At 38.2% G+C, this 19,766-nt stretch overlaps 1 protein-coding gene and 1 non-coding gene across 2 annotated transcripts; both read left to right on the top strand.

Annotated features, from left to right (window-relative positions):
• The first annotated feature begins 635 nt into the window (after window positions 1-635).
• LOC112778857 (uncharacterized) lies at window positions 636-13,652 on the top strand. The gene is made up of 3 exons (XM_025823136.1): window positions 636-1,056; window positions 8,989-9,074; window positions 13,125-13,652. The coding sequence occupies exons 1-3, from the start codon at window positions 636-638 to the stop codon at window positions 13,650-13,652; spliced, it is 1,035 nt and encodes a 344-aa protein (XP_025678921.1).
• On the top strand, window positions 7,420-7,527 carry LOC112781183 (small nucleolar RNA R71). The gene has a single exon (XR_003191975.1). It is a non-coding gene; the product is annotated as a small nucleolar RNA R71 (small nucleolar RNA).
• Window positions 13,653-19,766: the final 6,114 nt, after the last annotated feature.

Genomic DNA, 19,766 nt, shown 5'->3' on the forward strand with positions numbered 1-19,766 from the left:
AACTAGTTACTAGGGTTTACAGAAGTAAGTAATTGATGCATAAATCCACTTCCGGGGCCCACTTGGTGTGTGCTTGGGCTGAGCTTGAAGTTTACACGTGCAGAGACTTCTTTTGGAGTTGAACGCCAAGTTGTAACGTGTTTTTGGCGTTCAACTCTGGTTCGTGACGTGTTTCTGGCATTTAACTCCAGACTGCAGCGTAGAACTGGCGTTCAACGCTCTTTTCTGTCATCTAAACTCGGGCAAAGTATGGACTATTATATATTGCTGAAAAGCCCTGGATGTCTACTTTCCAACGCTGTTGAGAGCGTGCCATTTGGAGTTCTGTAGCTCCAGAAATTCTACTTTGAGTGCAGGGAGGTCAGAATCCAACAGCATCAGCAGTCCTTCTTCAACCTCTTAATCTGATTTTTGCTCAAGTCCCTCAATTTCAGCCAGAAAATACCTGAAATCACAGAAAGACACACAAACTCATAGTAAAGTCCAGAAATGTGAATTTAACATAAAAACTAATAAAAATATCCCGAAAAATAACTAGATCCTACTAAAAACATACTAAAAACAATGCCAAAAAGCATATAAATTATCCGCTCATCAAAGAGCAACGGGAATTTCACAAGAAACAAGAAGCGTATATGTCTACAATTGCCAAAGCACTCACCCGTTTGACTCTTTCTCCTCCGAGTACAGAAAATGCCCAACAAGCCTCAACTTCTAGTGGTTTGCCCTCACAACCTCAACCGAATCCTAAGGGGTGCATCAATGCTATCACCCTTAGGAGCGGCACCAATTTGGATGAAATTGGTGTTGTGCCTACAAGTTCTAGTGAGGAAACCCGCAAGGAAGAAGTAGGAGAGGATATGGGAGTGATGAATGATGAAGAGAAAGATATTGAGAAGGATGGGGAGGAACCACTCAAGGCCAAGGAGCCAAAGAGGAAAAATTCGATTGAAGAGCCTATGCCCATTCCATTCCCAACTTTTGCCAAGAAGGCCAAGAAGCAAGAACAACTTGACCCCAATATGGTGGAAATTTTTAAGAATGTTGAAGTCACTGGTGCACGAAATTGTGATTCACACTTTTCACAACTCTGCACAACTAACCAGCAAGTGCACTGGGTTGTCCAAGTAATACCTTACGTGAGTAAGGGTTGATCCCACGGAGATTGTCGGCTTGAAGCAAGCTATGGTCATCTTGTAAATCTTAGTCAGGCAGATTCAAATGGTTATGAGGTTTTGATAATTAAAAGATAAATAAAACATAAAATAAAATAAAGATACTTATGTAATTCATTGCTGGGAATTTCAGATAAGCGTTTGGAGATGCTTTGTTGCTTCTGAACCTCTGCTTTCCTATTGTCTTCTTCCAACCATGCGTGCTCCCTTCCATGACAAGCTGTATGATCCTCTTGGATGAAAAATACTAGGTACGATTTCTGCACGGCTAATTAACTATCGGATTTCTCGTTTCGGATGAAAAATACCAGGTACAGCTACCGCACGACTAATCATCTATCGGTTCTTACTAGAATTGGAATAGAATCTCTCTATCCTTTTGCACACTGTCACTGCGCCCAACATTCGCAAGTTTGAAGCTCGTGACAGTCATCCCTTCCCAGATCCTACTTGGAATACCACAGACAAGGTTTAGACTTTTCGAATCTCAAGAATGCTGCCAATTGGTTCTAGCCTATACCACGAAGATCCTAATCTCACGGACTCGGTCCGTGTATTAGAGACCCAAGAGAATATACTCCGGCTATCGTCCAATGACTACGTTGAACATCATGTAGACCGCTTGTGGTTGTCAGGCGCGCGGATCTTGGCTAAGCGAGTAACGAAGATAGTGGGTGATTGTCACGGGTCACCCCTTCATTCTGAATTAACTGAATTAAGTACGAGAGTATATCTTGGAGAAGAAGTAGGCGTGAATGGAAAGAGAAACAATAGTACTTGCATTAATTCATGAAGAACAGCAGAGCTCCGCACCTTAATCTCTGAGGTGTATAAACTCCACCATAGAAAATACATAAGAGAAAAAGGTCTAGGCATGGCCGTGAGGCCAGCCTCCAAATGTATACATAAAAGTGTTCAAAGTGTTCCAACCCTCCCGAATACAATAGTAAAAAGTGCTATTTATACTAAACTAGTTACTAGGGAATACAGAAAATAAGTAACTAAGTGCAGATAGTGTAGAAATCCACTTCTGGGGCCCACTTGGTGTGTGCTTGGGCTGAGCATTGAGCTTTACACATGCATAGGCCATTCTTGGAGTTAAACGCCAGCTTGGGTGCCAGTTTAGGCGTTTAACTCCAGTTTTGGTGCCAGTTCTGGCGTTTTACTCCAGAAAAGGGTCTTTGGATGGCATTTAACGCCAGTTTGGGCCATCAAATCTCGGAAAAAGTATGAACTATTATATATTTCTGGAAAGCCCAAGATGTCTAATTTCTAACGCAATTGAGAGCACACCAATTGGGTTTCTGTAGCTCCATAAAATCTACTTCGAGTGTCAGATGGTCAGAATCCAACAGCATCTGCAGTCCTTTCTCAGCCTCTGAATCAGACTTTTGCTCAGGTCCCTCAATTTTAGCCAGAAAATACCTGAAATTATAGAAAAACACACAAACTCATAGTAAAGTCTAGAAATATGATTTTTGCATAAAAACTAATAAAAATATAATAAAAAGTAACTAAAACATACTAAAAACTATGTAAAAACAATGCCAAAAAGGGTATAAATTATCCGTTCATCATAACACCAAACTTAAATTGTTGCTTGTCCCCAAGCAACTAAAAACAAAATAGGATAAAAAGAAGAGAAAATACAATAAATTCCAAAATTATCAATGAATATTAGTTTTAATTAGATAAGCGGAGCTAGTAGCCTTTTTGCTTCTGAACAGTTTTGGCATCTCACTTTATCCTTTGAAGTTCAGAATGATTGGCATCCATAGGAACTCAGAATTCAGATAGTGTTATTGATTTTCCTAGTTCAGTATGTTGATTCTTGAACACAGCTACTTGATGAGTCTTGGCCGTGACCCTAAGTATTTTGTTTTCCAGTATTACCACCGGATACATAAATGCCACAGACACATAACTGGGTGAACCTTTTCAGATTGTGACTTAGCTTTGCTAGAGTCCCCAGTTAGAGGTGTCCAGAGCTCTTAAGGACACTCTTTTTGCTTTGGACCACGACTTTCACCGCTCAGTCTCAAGCTTTTCACTTGACACCTTCACGCCACAAGCACATGGTTAGGGACAGCTTGATTTAGCCGCTTAGGCCAGGATTTTATTCCTTTGGGCCCTCCTATCCATTAATGCTCAAAGCCTTGGATCATTTTTACCCTTGCCTTTTAGTTTAAAGGGTTATTGGATTTTTCTACTTGCTTTTTCTTTTTCTTTCTTTTTTTCTTTAATTTTCGCCACATATTTTTTTTCTTTTTTTTCGCAAGCTTTGTTTTTCACTGCTTTTTCTTGCTTCAAGAATCAATTTTATGATTTTTCAGATTATCAATAACATTTTTCTTTTATTCTTTCAAGAGCTAACAATTTTAACATTCATAAACTTCACTATCAAAAAAATATGCACTGTTCAAGCATTCATTCAGAAAATAAAAAGTATTGCCACCACATCAAAAGAATTAAACTAATTTCAAGATAGAATTCGAAACTCATGTACTTCTTTTTCTTTTTCAGAAAATATTTTTCATTTAAGAAAGGTGAAGGATTCATGGAATCATTCATAACTTTAAGACATAGACACTAGACACTAATGATCATGTAATAAAGACACAAACATAGACAAAACATAAAGCATAAAAACCGAAAAACAGAAAAATAAGAACAAGGAAATTAAAGAACAGGTCCACCTTAGTGATGGCGGCTAGTTCTTCCTCTTGAAGATCTTATTGAGTGCTTGAGTTCCTCTATGTCTCTTCCTTGCCTTTGTTGCTCCTCCCTCATGACTCTTTGGTCCTCTCTGATTTCATGGAGGATAATGGAGTGCTCTTGGTGCTCCATCCTTAGTTGCCCCATGTTGGAACTCAAATCTTCTAAAGAGGTGTTGATTTGCTCCCAATAGTTGTGTGGAGGAAAATGCATCCCTTGAGACATCTCAGAGATTTCTTGATGAGGGATTTCCTCATGCTCTTGTTGAGGTCCATGAGTGGGCTCTGTTGTTTGCTCCATCCTCTTTTTAGTGATGGGTTTGTCCTCTTCAATGAGGATGTCTTCCTCTATGACAATTCCAGCTGAATTGCATAGGTTACAGATGAGATGAGGAAAGGCAAACCTTGCCAAAGTGGAGGGCTTGTCCGCCACCTTGTAGAGTTCTAGAGGTATGATCTCATGAACTTCTACTTCCTCTCCATTCATGATATTATGGATCATGAGAGCCCGGTCTATTGTAACTTTAGACCGGTTGCTAGTAGGAATGATAGAGCGTTGGATGAACTCCAACCATCCTGTAGCCACAGGCTTGAGGTCAACCCTTCTCAGTTGAACCGGCTTGCCTTTGGAGTCTCTCTTCCATTGAGCTCCTTCCACACAGATGTCCATGAGGACTTGGTCCAACCTTTGATCAAACTTGACCCTTCTAGTGAAAGGGTGAGGATCTCCTTGTATCATTGGCAAGTTGAATGCCAACCTCACGGTGTCCGGACTGAAATCCAAGTATTTCCCCTGAACTATTGTGAGCCAATTCTTTGGGTTCGGGTTCATACTTTGATCATGGAAGCAATTGCCATCCCTTTCCTCTTTCTAGAGGTTTCTCCGGCCTTAAGTGCCATTAATGGTTATGGAAAAACAAAAAGCAGAGCTTTTTTCCACACCAAACATAAAAGTTTTGCTCGTCCTCGAGCAAAAGAAGAAAGAAAGGAGTAGAAGAATAAGAAATGGAGGAGATGGAGGGGAGTAGTGAATTCGGCAAAGGGGGGGTTTAAGTTTTTATGATGTGTAAAATTGAAGGTGGTAAGGAGGGGTATTTATAGGGTAAGAGAGAGATGAATTCGTGTAAGAGGGGGTTGGGTTTGGGAGGAAAATGTTTTGAATTTGAATGGTGAGGTGGATGGGGTTTTATGATGGATGGATGTGAGTGGTGAAGAGATTATGGGGAAGAGGGTAGGACTTGATAGGTGAATAGTATTTGGGGAAGAGTGTTATGGAGAGGTGTGAAGAGGAGAGAGAGTGAGTTGGGGTAGGTGGGGATCCTGTGGGGTCCACAGATCCTGAGGTGTCAAGGAATTCTGGTTCCTGCACCATTCTGGCATTTAAACGCCCTCTGTGTGCCATTTCTGGCATTAAATGCCAACTCTGCTACCTTTTCTGGCTTTAAACGCCAGGCTGATGCCCTTTTTTGGCGTTTAACGCCCACCAGACACCCTTTTCTGGCATTAAACGCCAGTCTGTCTGCCATTTCTGGCGTTTAACGCCAGCCAGACACCAGACACCCTTTTCTGGCATTAATGCCCATAGTGCTGCCCATTCTGGAATTTAACACCCAGAATACTGCCAGAATGGGCGTTTAAATGCCCATTCTACTATCCTTACTGGCGTTTAAATGCCAGTAAGCCTGTCCTCCAGGGTGTGCTATTTTTTATGCTATTTTTTATTTTAATTTAATTCTGCAGCTATTTTTATGACTTCAAATGGTCATCAACCTAAAGAAAACATAAAATAAAAATGGAAAACAAATGTCTATAAATAAATATAACTAAATAACATTGGGTTGCCTCCCAATAAGCCCTTCTTTAATGTCAATAGCTTGACAGTGAGCTCTTAGAGAGCTTCACAGAGACTCAGAGCTTAATGGTGGCCTCCCAACACCAAACTTAGAGTTTGAATGTGGGGGCTCTGCTTGACTCTGTATTGAGAGAAACTTTTCATGCTTCTTCTCCATGGTTACAAAAGAAGATCCTTGAGCCTTAAACACAAGGTAGTCCTCATTCAATTGAAGGACTAACTCTCCTCTATCCACATCAATCACAGCTCTTGTTGTGGCTAGGAAGGGTCTTCCAAGGATAATGGATTCATCCTCATCCTTTCTAGTGTCTAGGATTATGAAGTCAGCAGGGATGTACAGTCCTTCAACCTTCACTAAGACATCCTCTACAAGTCCATAAGCCTATTTTATTGATTTGTCTGCCATCTCTAGTGAAATTCATGCAGCTTGTACCTCAAAGATCCCTAGTTTCTCTATTACAGAGAGTGGCATGAGGTTTAGTCCTGACCCCAGGTCACACAAAGCCTTCTCAAAGGTCATGGTGCCTATGGTACAAGGTATTAAAAACATTCCGGGATCCGGTTTCTTCTGAGGTAATTTCTGTTGAACCAAGGCATTCAGTTCATTGATGAGCAATGGAGGTTCATCATCCCAAGTCTCATTACCAAATTACTTGGCATTCAGCTTCATGATTACTCCTAGATACCGAGCAACTTGCTCTTCAACAATATCTTCATCTTTTTCAGAGGAAGAATACTCATCAGAACTCATGAATGACAACAGTAAGTTCAGTGGAATCTCTATGGTCTCTGTATGAGCCTCAGATTCCTTTGGTTCCTCAATAGGGAACTCCTTAATGGTTAGTGGACGTCCAGCAAGGTCTCCCTAATTGGAAATCACTGCCTTTTTACTCTCTCCAGGTTCGGCCACTTTGGATATGGTTATGGCCTTGCACTCTCTCTTTGGATTCTCTTTTGTATTGCTTGGGAGAGTACTAGGAGGGATTTCAGTAACTTTTTTACTCAGCTGACCTACTTGTGCCTCCAAATTTCTGATGGAGGCCCTTGTTTCAGTCATGAAACTGAGAGTGGTCTTAGATAGATCAGAGACTATGGTTGCTAAGTCAGAGAGGCTCTGCTTAGAATTCTCTGTCTGTTGCTCAGAAGATGATGGAAAAGGCTTGCTATTGCCAAACCTATTTCTCCCACCATTATTATTATTGAAGCCTTGTTTAGGCTTCTGCTGATCCTTCCATAAGAAATTAGGATGATTCCTCCATGAAGGATTGAAAGTGTTTCCATAGGATTCTCCCATGTAATTCACCTCTTCCATTGCGGGATTCTCAGGGTCATAAGCTTCTCCTTCAAAGGAGGCTTCTTTAGTACTGCCGGATGCAGCTTACATTCTAGTCAGATTCTAAGAAATCATATTGACTTGCTGAGTCAATCTTTTGTTCTGAGCCAATATGGCATTCAGAGTATCAATCTCAAGAACTCCTTTCTTCTGAGTCATCCTATTATTCACAGGATTTATTTCAGAAGTGTACATGAACTGGTTATTTGCAACCATCTCAATGAGTTCCTGGGCTTCTGCAGGTGTTTTCTTCAGATGAAGAGATCCACCAGCAGAGTGGTCCAATGACATCTTGGACAATTTAGACATATCATCATAGAATATACATAAGATGCTCCATTCTGAAAGCATGTCAGAAGGACACCTTCTGATCAATTGCTTGTATCTTTCCCAAGCTTCATAGAGGGATTCACCTTCCTTCTGTCTGAAGGTTTGGACTTCCACTCTAAGCTTGCTCATCTTTTGAGGTGGAAAGAATTTGGCCAAGAAAGCATTGACCAACTTTTTCCAAGAGTTCAGGCTTTCTTTAGGTTGTGAGTCCAACCATATCCAAGCTCTGTCTCTTATAGCAAAGGGGAAAAGCATAAGTCTGTAGACCTCGGATTAACCCCATTGGTCTTAACAGTGTCACAGATTTGCAAGAATTCAGCTAAGAATTGATGAGGATCTTCCAATGGAAGTCCATGAAACTTGCAATTCTGCTGCATTAGAGAAACTAACTGAGGCTTAAGCTCAAAGTTGTTTGCTCCAATTGCAGGAATTGAGATGCTTCTTCCATAGAAGTTGAAAGTTGGTATAGTAAAGTCACCAAGCATCTTCCTTGCATTGGTGCAGAATTTATAATCCATAAACTAACCGGCAAGTGCACCGGGTCGTACCAAGTAATACCTCAGGTGAGTGAGGGTCGATCCCACGAGAATTGATGGATCAAGCAACAATGGTTGAGTGATTGGCTTAGTCAGACAAACAGAAAAGAGTGTTTTGGTATTCAAAAGAATTAAACAGTAATTTAGAAATTAAAACAGCAAGCAGTAAATTGATGAGAATAATATATGGAGAAACAGTTAAGGTTTCAGAGATATCTATTTTCCGGATTGAATTTTCTTACTAACTATTTTAATCATGCAAGATTCAATTCATGGCAAACTATATATGACTAAGCCCTAATTCCTTAGACCTTCTTAGTCTACTCTAACTTTCATCAACTGCCAATTCCTTGGTCACTTAATTCCAATTAGAGGATGAAGTTCAATTCTAGTTTATGTGCCACAAAAATCCTAATTACCCAAATATAATAGGATTATATGTCACGTATCCCGTTAAATCCAGGTAATTAGAAATTTAGGAGAATATGTTTTCAAGCTGTTGTTCAAGTAAAGAGCTTTTCCAAGTTATACAAGAACTCAATTAGAAAGAGGGTCATACTTCCGTTCCACCCAAATTCATAAGATAAAGAACGAAAAATAATTCTTGAAATATAAATCAGTACATGAATTAAAATAGAAAAATAATAGTATCAATCCATATAATAGACAGAGCTCCTAACCTTAACAATGGAGGTTTAGTTGCTCATGGTTCAGAGAGAAAATAAGGATTCTCAAAAACTGTAAAGTGCAGAATGAGGTAGAAGAGAAGAGAGAGAGGTTTCTTTTCTCTTTTATATCTAATCCTAATTAATGTAAAAATATATTTTTCTAAAACTAAAATAATATATTTTCCTATTTAAAAATAATATACAAATTTAATCAAAATTAATTGATTGTTCGTGTAACCACGCTGACGTATATGGGGACCACGCTGATATTGAGGATCCACGCTGAACTTGGAAAAAGCCAAGATCAACGTGGAGGAGGCAATGTGATATTTAGCGCTCCCCTTTGATTCCACGCTGAACTTGGCTTTTTCCAAGTTCAGCGTGGAGTGTTGCGCATGGTTTCCTGGAGCTTTCAAGTTCCACGCTGAACTTGGCAGGGGCCAAGTTCAACGTGGAGAAGGCAGAAGTTTATGGAAAAGAAGTGTACACTATTATATATTGTTGGAAAGCCCTAGAAGTTAGCTTTTCAACGTCGCTGAAATCACGTCAATTGGATCTCTGTAGCTCAAGTTATTTTTGTTTGAGTGCAGGGAGGTCAGGATTGACAACATCATTCGCTTTCCTCCTTTTCTGCTACAAAACTCCGTTAAATCCATTCGAATGCTACCTGAAATAAATAGAATTGTGCACAACTCAAAGTAGCATCTATAGTGGCCAAAAGATATTTAAATTTTGATCAAACTTAGCAATTGAAGTGCAAATTCATAAGGAAAAGATAGATAAGATGCTCACGCATCATGCATCTCCACCATTATTATTGGGTTCGGCTGCCATGTTTTCTTCTTTTTCGAAAATTTCTGTAGGGTCCTCTCCAGAGTGTTGTGCTTTAGCTTCTCTTACCTTCCTCTTTAGAGTCCTTTCAGGTTCAGGATCAGCTTCAACAAGAATGTATTTATCCTTGCTCTTGCTCATATAAAAAAAGAAGAGAACAGAAAAGAAGAGGAATCCTCTTTGTCATAGTATAGAGATTCCTTTATGTGAGTATAAGAATAGAAGAATAGAAGAATGAGGTAGAGAGAAAATGGGAAGAATTCGAACACAGAGAGAGATAGGGTTCGAATTAGGAGTAGAAGAGAAGTGTTAGTAAATAAATAAAATAAATAGAAAGAGATGGGAGAGAGAGTATTCGAATATTAATTAAAATAAAAGAAAAATATTTTTGTTTTTATTTTAATTATTAGTTAGTATTCAAAATTTAAGAAAAGAAGTAAAATAAAATTAGAATTTAAAACAATTAGTTAATTAAAAAGAATTTTGAAAAAGTGGTTAGTGATTTTCGAAAATGAGAAGTTGAAAAGTAGTTAGGTGGTTTTGAAAAAGATAAGAATTAGTAAACTTTTTAAAATTAAAACAAACAAGTCAAGTGGTTAATTGAAAAAGATTTGAAAATAAATTTTGAAAAGATAAGAAGTTAGAAAAAGATTTCGAAATTAAAATTTTAAAAAGATGTGATTGAAATTTATTTTGAAAAAGATTTGAAAGAGAAATTTAAAAAGATTTGATTTTTAAAATTAAAGTTGATGACTTGACTAACAAGAAACTAAAAGATATGATTCTAGAATTTAAAGATTGAACATTGCTTAACAGGAAAGTAACAAACTTGAAATTTTTGAATCAAAACATTAATTGTTAGTAAATTTTTTGAAAATATGAAATAGAATTGAGAAAAAGATTTTGAAAATTTTAAAAAAATTTCGGAAAACATGAAAGAAAATGAAAAAATTTGATTTTTGAAAAAGATTTGAAAAGATAAAGTTTTTAAATTGAAATTTTGACTTGACTAACAAGAAACAACTAAATTTTGAAAATTTTTGACTAAGTCAAACCAAAATTTCGAAAATTTATGAGTAAAATAAGGGAAAGATATTATTTTTGATTTTTTTGAATTAATGAAGAGAGAGAAAAACAACAAAATGACACAAAACATAAGAATTTAAGATCAAAACAAATAATGCATGCAAGAACACCTTGAATGTCAAGATAAACACCAAGAACACTTTGAAGATCATGATGAACATCAAGAACATATTTTTGAAAATTTTTAAGAAAAGAAACACATGCAAGACACCAAACTTAGAAATTTTTAATGTTTAGACACTATGAATTCGAAAATGCACATGAAAAACAACAAAAAACACAAAACAAGAAAAATTAAAGATCAAACAAAGAGAATCATCAAGAACAACTTGAAGATCAAAGAAGAACACATGCATTAATTTTCGAAAATTTAAGGAAAATTAAAACATGATTTTGACACCAAACTTAAAATTTGACACAAGACTCAAGCAGAGAAACACAAAATTTTTTTGGTTTTTATGATTTTATTAATTTTTTTTTGTATTTTTCGAAATTATTTTGGAAAAAGAAAATAAAGAAATTCAAAATTTTTAATAAGAATTCCAGAATTCGTGCAATGTTAGTCTAAAGCTTCGGTCCAAAAGAATTAGACATGGCCAAATGGCCAGCCAAGCTTCAGCATAACAAATACAGACATGTTCTTTCTACAATGGAAAGTGGAAACCTCGGTCCAAAAGATTAGACATGGCTTAACAGCCAGCCAGGCTTCAACATATCTCAAGAAGCTCTAGAATTCATTCTTAAAAATTCTGAAGAACATTTTTTTTTTGAAAATAAAAATAAAAAGCTTAAACATAAAATAAAATTACCCAATCTAAGCAACAAGATGAACCGTCAGTTATCCAAACTCGAACAATCCCTGGCAACGGTGCCAAAAACTTGGTTCACGAAATTGTGATTCACACTTTTCACAACTCCGCACAACTAACCAGCAAGTGCACTGGGTCGTCCAAGTAATACCTTACGTGAGTAAGGGTCGATCCCACGGAGATTGTCGGCTTGAAGCAAGCTATGGTCATCTTATAAATCTTAGTCAGGCAGATTCAAATGGTTATGAGGTTTTGATAATTAAAAGATAAATAAAACATAAAATAAAATAAAGATACTTATGTAATTCATTGGTGGGAATTTCAGATAAGCGTTTGGAGATGCTTTGTTGCTTCTGAACATCTGCTTTCCTATCGTCTTCTTCCAACCATGCGTGCTCCCTTCCATGGCAAGCTGTATGATCCTCTCGGATGAAAAATACTAGGTACGGTTTCTGCACGGCTAATCAACTGTCGAATTTCTCGTCTCGGATGAAAAATACCAGGTACAGCTACCGCACGGCTAATCATCTGTCGGTTCTTATTAGCGTTGGAATAAGATCTCTCTATCCTTTTGCATACTGTTACTGTGCCCAACATTCGCAAGTTTGAAGCTCGTCACAGTCATCCCTTCCCAAATCCTACTCGGAATACCACAGACAAGGTTTAGACTTTCTGGATCTTAGGAATGCTACCAATTGGTTCTAGCCTTTACCACGGAGATCCTAATCTCACGGACTCGGTCCGTGTATTAGAGACCCAAGAGAATATACTCCGACTGTCGTCCAATGACTACGTTGAACATCATGTAGACCGCTTGTGGTTGTCAGGCACACGGATCTTGGCTAAGCGAGTAACAAAGATAGTGGGTGATTGTCACGGGTCACCCCTTCATTTTGACTTAACTGAATTAAGTACGAGAGTATATCTTGGAGAAGAAGTAGGCGTGAATGGAAAGAGAAACAATAGTACTTGCATTAATTCATGAAGAACAGCAGAGCTCCGTACCTTAATCTATGAGGTGTAGAAACTCCACCGTAGAAAATACATAAGAGAAAAAGGTCTAGGCATGGCCGTGAGGCCAGCCTCCAAATGTGTACATAAAAGTGTTTAAAGTGTTCCAACCCTCCCGAATACAATAGTAAAAAGTGCTATTTATACTAAACTAGTTACTAGGGATTACAGAAAATAAGTAACTAAGTGCAGATAGTGCAGAAATCCACTTTTGGGGCCCACTTGGTGTGTGCTTAGGCTGAACATTGAGCTTTACACGTGCATAGGCCATTCTTGGAGTTAAACGTCAGCTTGGGTGCCAGTTTGGGCGTTTAACTCCAGTTTTGGTGCCAGTTCTGGCGTTTTACTCCAGAAAAGTGTCTCTAGCTGGTGTTTAATGCCAGTTTGGGCCATCAAATTTCGAGCAAAGTATAAACTATTATATATTTCTGGAAAGCCCAAGATGTCTACTTTCCAACGCAATTGAGAGCGCGCCAATTGGGATTTTTTAGCTCCATAAAATCCACTTTGAGTACAGGAGGGTCCGAATCTAACAGCATCTGCAGTCCTTTCTCAGCCTCTGAATTAGACTTTTGCTCAGGTCCCTCAATTTCAGCCAGAAAATACCTGAAATTATAGAAAAACATACAAACTCATAGTAAAGTCCAAAAATATGATTTTTTCATAAAAACTAATAAAAATATAATAAAAAGTAACTAAAACATACTAAAAACTATGTAAAAACAATGCCAAAAAGGGTATAAATTATCTGCTCATCAGTCACCGTCCCTCTATTTCAGGCCATTCAACAAGTGCCCAAATATGCCAAGTTCCTCAAAGATGTTTGTACCCACAAGGAGAAAATTGGCGAACTCAACAAAAGGCCCGTAGATGATTCTAGCTCTTCTTTAATTCCTGAAAAATGCAATGATCCCAGCCTATGTTTGGTTACTTGCTTGATTGGTGGGATAAAGTTCACAGACTGTATGTGCAATTTGGGGGCGTGCGTAAGCATTATGCCACTCCCCATTTATGAGAGATTGAACTTGTCACCCTTAAAGAGGTCCGGGGCGAGATTCGTGTTAGCCGATAAGAGCATTGTATCAGTTGTGGGGATTGCAGAAAATGTTCTAGTTGACATCCAAGGTTTACTCTTCCCGGTGGATTTCCACATTTTGGAGACTCCTCTCATTGACTCAGACAAGGCATCATCCATTCTACTTGGAAGGCCGTTTCTAAAGACAGCCCGATTCAAGCTTGATGCACACTTCGGAGTCTATTCTTTTGAAGCCGATGGCAAGGTAGCAAGATTCACATTGGAAGAATAAAGAAAACCCATCCTTGAAGCTTATTCTATCTTTGGGTGTGATATAATTGAAGATGAAGTGATTGAGGTTGGCAAAGATCGAAAAGAAGAGAAGGATGCCAAGAAGTCTAATTCAAGAGATGACACCCAACCTAAGAATGCCAAGGAGTTGGAGATATTCCTCCTTGGAGAAGTTTCAAGTGACTAATGAAGCCATGCAAAGTCCAACTTAGGACTCTAAACCAAAGTTCTTGGTGGGAGACACCCCACCATGGTTTCAAGCCGCCACCACCTCTCTCTCTTATAACTTCTCTATCTCATTTCTCTTTTCTCTTCCCTTTCCTTTTCTTTCTTTATTTCCTTTCTCTTTTCTTTTCTTCACCACCGGTGAGTTCTCCCTCTCCGGCATTTTTCCGGCGAACCCAACCGCTGAAATTCGCAGTGGCTATAAGAAGTGCCATTGTTTTCTTCCCCATTCTTGCTTGTTTTAACCTTCAATTTTTAGGTTCTTATTTTCCTTTTTGTTGATTTTTGCAATTGTTTTTATTTTCTTTTCATGTTGCTTAATTTAAATTTAGTGCTTTTCTTTGTCTCTTTGTATTGCAAGTGTTGCTATTTGATTATGGGTTGATTATGATTGAATTTGAGCATCAATTGTGATAAGCTTGCACATTGCATACCACATGTTTGATGAATATGCCTCTATGAACATTTTGTTTGATTCATATGACATGGCTATCATATGTGTTCAATTTATCTTTTGTTAGGCAAAGTGTATGAATTGTGCAACTTCAATTATGATTTTTGATGTTAGTTAAGTGAATGCACCAATGCATTTCCTTATTGGTTGATGTGCGATTTTGGTTAGAAATGCATTGTGTTGTGTGGAAATCAATTGTCATTGTTCATCTCGGAATTTGAATTCCGTAATCACTTTACAATTGTTCAACTATAGATGATGTCTTGATCAAACATCTTTTGGCCTTAACTTAGAACATTGCGTATGTGATTGTTACTTCTTGAGGATGAACAATTGACACTTCACTTTGAGTGAATGGTTATTGTTGTTGTACACTCTTTGGCTAATGAAATTTCTTGCCAACAACCTCAATGACCATCACATTCAAAGTGTGTTAATAAATCAATTGGTGCGAGCTTGAAGTTGCTTTTATGCCCATGCTTTAGCCTTGTAACTTAAGCACTCATTTGAGAAGCAGTGGTTGCCGTGGTATCTAGCCGGTGTGTGTGTTCCAACTGCGCGCATCATTGGAATATACACACTGTGTTTTTATAAACCACACTATTTTAAAAGCTTCTTTTAACCTTGTTAGTGCTTCCTCAGTGATTTTATATTATTGTTGCCCTATGATCTCGAAAATCTTTTATTTTATTTTCAGGATGCAAAAGAAGGGTAAGGCACCGGTTACTTCACCGGGTGTGCAAACTACCGATTGTTTTCCTGTTGTTTGGCGGGATCGCCAAGGTGATAAACTGAGTACCTTGGTTAACCAAAGAGCCGACTCTCAATACGAGGCAATTGAGAAGCGCACAATCCATTGGGAGAGGCCGTTGAAGGTTCCAAGCAAGTACAAAGCGACTATTCATCAAAGGATTGCCTCGCTTCATTGGGAATTTCCCGAGCGAGAACCCATTGAAGTCAATGAAACTATGGTGCAGAAATTTTATGTGAACTACTAAGCTTGGGAAGCGAAGTCAGTATTCCTCCGGGAAAAGATGTTGGATACTTCCAATCAAGCTCTAGAAGCTATTCTGAACATCCCCCACATTTCGCTTGAGAAGGATGATTATTTCAAGATAAAAGCGGATGTGTTCAAAGGAAGAATATCTCTGACTCCCATTCTTGAGAGAATAGGCCATCCTGGTGCATCTTGGGAGTATAGCAAAGGGAGAAATTCTGTTCCCAATAGTATTGCATACTCTTATTTGAATGCCGAAGCTCGTATATGGCATCAGATTGTGGCGGACTACATCATCCCGAGCACCCACACTACCCATGGCAGATTTAGAACTGCTTTGCTACTTTGGGCTATTATGCAAGGGAAGCATATAGCCATTGTACCTTTGTTGTGCAAATCGATTTGGAAATTGGTCGAGAAGAAAAATATCAACATTCCATTTCCGTCGATAGTGATGCGCTTAGCAAACGCAGCGGGGTTAGAGAGGCAACCAATGGATAACATGTTAGAGTTTCCAAGAGGTAACAAGTTCATTCCGAAGGGAGAATTGGATGGATCATTAGCAAAGACACCCTCGAAGAGGAAGGCACCTGTAGCACCACCATCAAGTCTACCAACCTCATCGACCCCTTTACCGATTCTCTGGTCTCTTTCAAATTTATTCCGAGACATCTTGCACGATATCCACCGCATGGAGCATTTGGAGCAGAAGCGTTTTGAGTGGATAGCGACAAAGCTAGAAGGAAGAGACCCCGGCCCAGCTCTTGAGGTTTCATCCGAGCTAGTTGGGGAGGAGTATGAAAAAGGTGACCAATTTGTGCTTGATTATCAAAACATGCTCTTTTGTGTCTAATTTGATTAATTTTATTCTATTTACCTTCCATTCGATGCCTTGATGTTATTTGTGAGTGATTTCAGAGGTATAAGGCAAGAATGGCTTGGAGAAAACGGAAGAAGAGCGTTCAAAGTAGAGGAAGTATGAAGAATCAAAGGAGAAGAGCTCAGCCTAGTGTGCGGACGCACAGCCATTAAATCAGAGCCATGCGTGCGCGTGACCTGCACCGTGCGCGTCGCGTGTTCAATCAAGCATCGCCTAGTGTGCGTGTGCACAACTTCCTGTGCATACGCATGGGTTGAGATTTTTAGCAGAGTGTGCGGACGCACACGTCTATGCGTCCGCACAGGTGGACACACATGCCTTCATTAAAAACTCACGTGACTCACGATTTTGGTGGATTTGAGGCCCATTTCTGAAGCCATTTAGCTCATAAGGAGGGAAAAATGAAGACAATAACATAGCATAACATTAGTGTAGCTTAGGAGTAGTAGTAGATAGCTTTAGGGTAGTTTTTCTTTAAGTTTTTCATCATCTTCTCTACTAGGGTTTATACTAGGGTTTTACATTCAAGTGCTATTTCAATTTTGATCTTGGATTTTGCTAATTCTCATTGTAAGTATCTCTTTGTTACTACTCTATATAGTTACATTGTTCTTACACTTTCTTATAATTCAAGTTATAGTTCAATTTCAATTCTCCTTTGCAATTTCTATTTCTTGTTGACGAATTTGATGATTGATGATTTTTCTATGCTTTCTTGAGTCTTTATTGTTGATTGAGATCATTTTTTTCTTTTGGTTTCAAGATTTTTCTCATTTTTCCCATGTTTAAGGTTTTTGCCCACCAAGTGTTTGACAAAATGTCAAGTATGATTTTGGGCTAGTTTTCTATCTCTTGGCTTGGGAAAAGTGAGCAATTGGGTTCCTAGAGTTGGAATGTCCAACATTTAATGTCAATTTTGGATTGTTAATTGTTCTTATTCCAACTAACGCTATGTTATTGCTATGGCAATTAGCAAGCAATTTAGGATTTGTAGGTTAGGAACACTTATGCTCATTTAACTTATTCTCTGATGTGAGGGTTAATCAAGTGAGATTAATCCATTGTAGTTGGCATAGTTGTGGTTCCAACAAGGAAAGGACCCTCAGCTCACTCCAAGCCAAGATACCTTTTATGCTTAAATTCCTTTATACACATTACATTAGTTCCCTTTACACTTTACTTGTTTATATTGCATAGTTGCTTCTTTGATTCCTTTATTAGTTCATTTATTACAATTTTGCATGTTCTTTCATTACTTTATATGTTTATCTCTTTATTGAAAATCCCATGATCCTCACAACCAAGATTGCACACTCATTGGTCTCAAGTGTCCTTGGGAGACGACCCGGGAATTGAAACTCCCGGAATTGAATTGATTTTGAATTGTGACATATTCTTTGGATTAAAAAATTTGATTTGGGGATTGATCATTGGTCTAGGCTATACTTTCAATGATAGGATTCTAATTTGTGAAAACCTAGATCGACGGTGTAATCTTGCCCACACATCACTCGTATCGACCCTTCTACATCCAGTCTTCCATCTGAGCTAAATCCAAATACTCGAGATCAATTACTCACTCTTTTCAGACTTCTGTCACATCCACCTTCTGAATGGACCGACAAATCAGAATTGAATCCACTTCTTTCTGATATTTTATGCTCGGGTCTCCAATGACTGCATCATTTTCCAGGACAAATTACAAGAAGTTAAGGAAAGAGTAACCAAGATCAAAATTGAAACAAATGGGTATGGCATAACTCTTCGACCAATAAAAGCTTCTTGTGAAGAGTTTGATATAAGAATTTCTCAGGCCTTCACTGCACGAGCTCATTATGATAAAGAAGAAGAAGAACTCAAAGCAGAACTGGCTCAAATAAGTGAAAGACTAGCCAAGGTTAAGAAAAGAAAGGTTGATATGGCAATACCTTTGGCTACTGCTCCAAGCAAACAACAGAAACTCTTCAAAGAAATTTGTACTATTGAAGCCAAGTGAGAGGAGTGCAAGAAATAACTCAACCAAGCCCATAATGAAGAGTATGAGCAAACTGAAGCACTCTTAGCCCTGGACAGTGAAAGAGTTCAAATGTATTCAGACTTAACAGAACTTATGGCACCTTATATTTCTCCACCTTAGAATATCATTATATGTAATGACTCTTTTATATTCTGACTTATTCACTTATATTGTTAATCTTGATTCGATACACATCGATATTCCTTCAAATACTTTCCATTTATCGAATTAATCACATTCTTGGAATCAATATCTTTAATTTGATATGCATTTCCTGAATATAATTTGATTACTTGAAAAGGCCCTTTCCAAGTATGGGACCACTTGCCAAGAAATCTTGATTTCTTTTCCATTGGTAATACAACTTTCAAAACCAAGTCTCCTATACTAAAACATTTCTCTTTTACTCAACGATTATAACTTCGAGCAACATTTTCCTTTTGTCGAATCATATTCTCAAGAGCCAAAACACGATCGGAGTCTAAATCATTTAATTCATCATACATTATATTCTAATAATTATCAACTAGCAACTCATCTTGCCTCAAAATCCTCAACGTATTGAGATTAATTTCTAAAGGCAAAACTGCATCATGCCCATATACTAATTTATAAGGAGAAGTACCTGTTGATCCTCTTGGTGAGTTTAGATAAGCCCACAATACCTGACTCAAAGTCTCATGCCAAGTTCGAGGTCTGCATCCGATCTGTTTTTTAATCAAACTAATTAAAATTTTGTTTGTTGCTTCGACTTGCCCATTGGCCTGAGCATAATAAGGGGTTGAAGTAACCATTTTAATATTTCTTGAAGCTGCAAAATTCTTAATTTGTTGACCAGTGAACATAGTCCCTTGATCAGTACTTAACGTTTGAGGAATTCCAAATCGATGGATTATATATTCCTCAATAAAATCTATCACTTCATTTTTCCCAGCCTCTATCAGAGGAACAGCTTCGACCCACTTCATGAAATAATCTTTGGCCACCAAGATAAATTTATGATTCTTCGACGAAGGAGGGTGTATCAACCTAATTAGGTCGAAAGCCTAATGACGAGTCCATATTTGACGATATATTTTAGCTTGATTTGAATGAATTTCATCATATAAACTCACACTTAATCACCAAAATAGCATACTTTTGTGTTTGATCCCTAAATTGAACCTAAATGTGAAAACATGCATTTTTGTGCTTAAATTAAGCAATTTAATCCCACTTTTATTCCATTCGATGCCGTGATGTGATTTGTGAGTGATTTCAGGTCAATTAGGCATGATTGGCAAGGGAAAAGTGGAAGGAAGCATGTACAAAAGGAGAACACATGAAGAAAACAAGGAGGAAGCACACAGTCAAGTGTGCGTGCGCACAAGCATCTGTGCGTACGCACAGGAAGGAATTCAGTATGCGTGCATGTGCACAACTCACTGTACGGATGCACAAGTGAACATTCAGCGAAGTGTGCGTACGCACACTGATAATGAGGTTTGCTCGATGGTCTAGATTTTCTTCTTATAGAAAAGAATTACTTCGTTGTAAGCATAG

Source organism: Arachis hypogaea, chromosome 19 (genome assembly GCF_003086295.3).
Source record: "Arachis hypogaea cultivar Tifrunner chromosome 19, arahy.Tifrunner.gnm2.J5K5, whole genome shotgun sequence".
Taxonomy (NCBI): domain Eukaryota; kingdom Viridiplantae; phylum Streptophyta; class Magnoliopsida; order Fabales; family Fabaceae; genus Arachis; species Arachis hypogaea.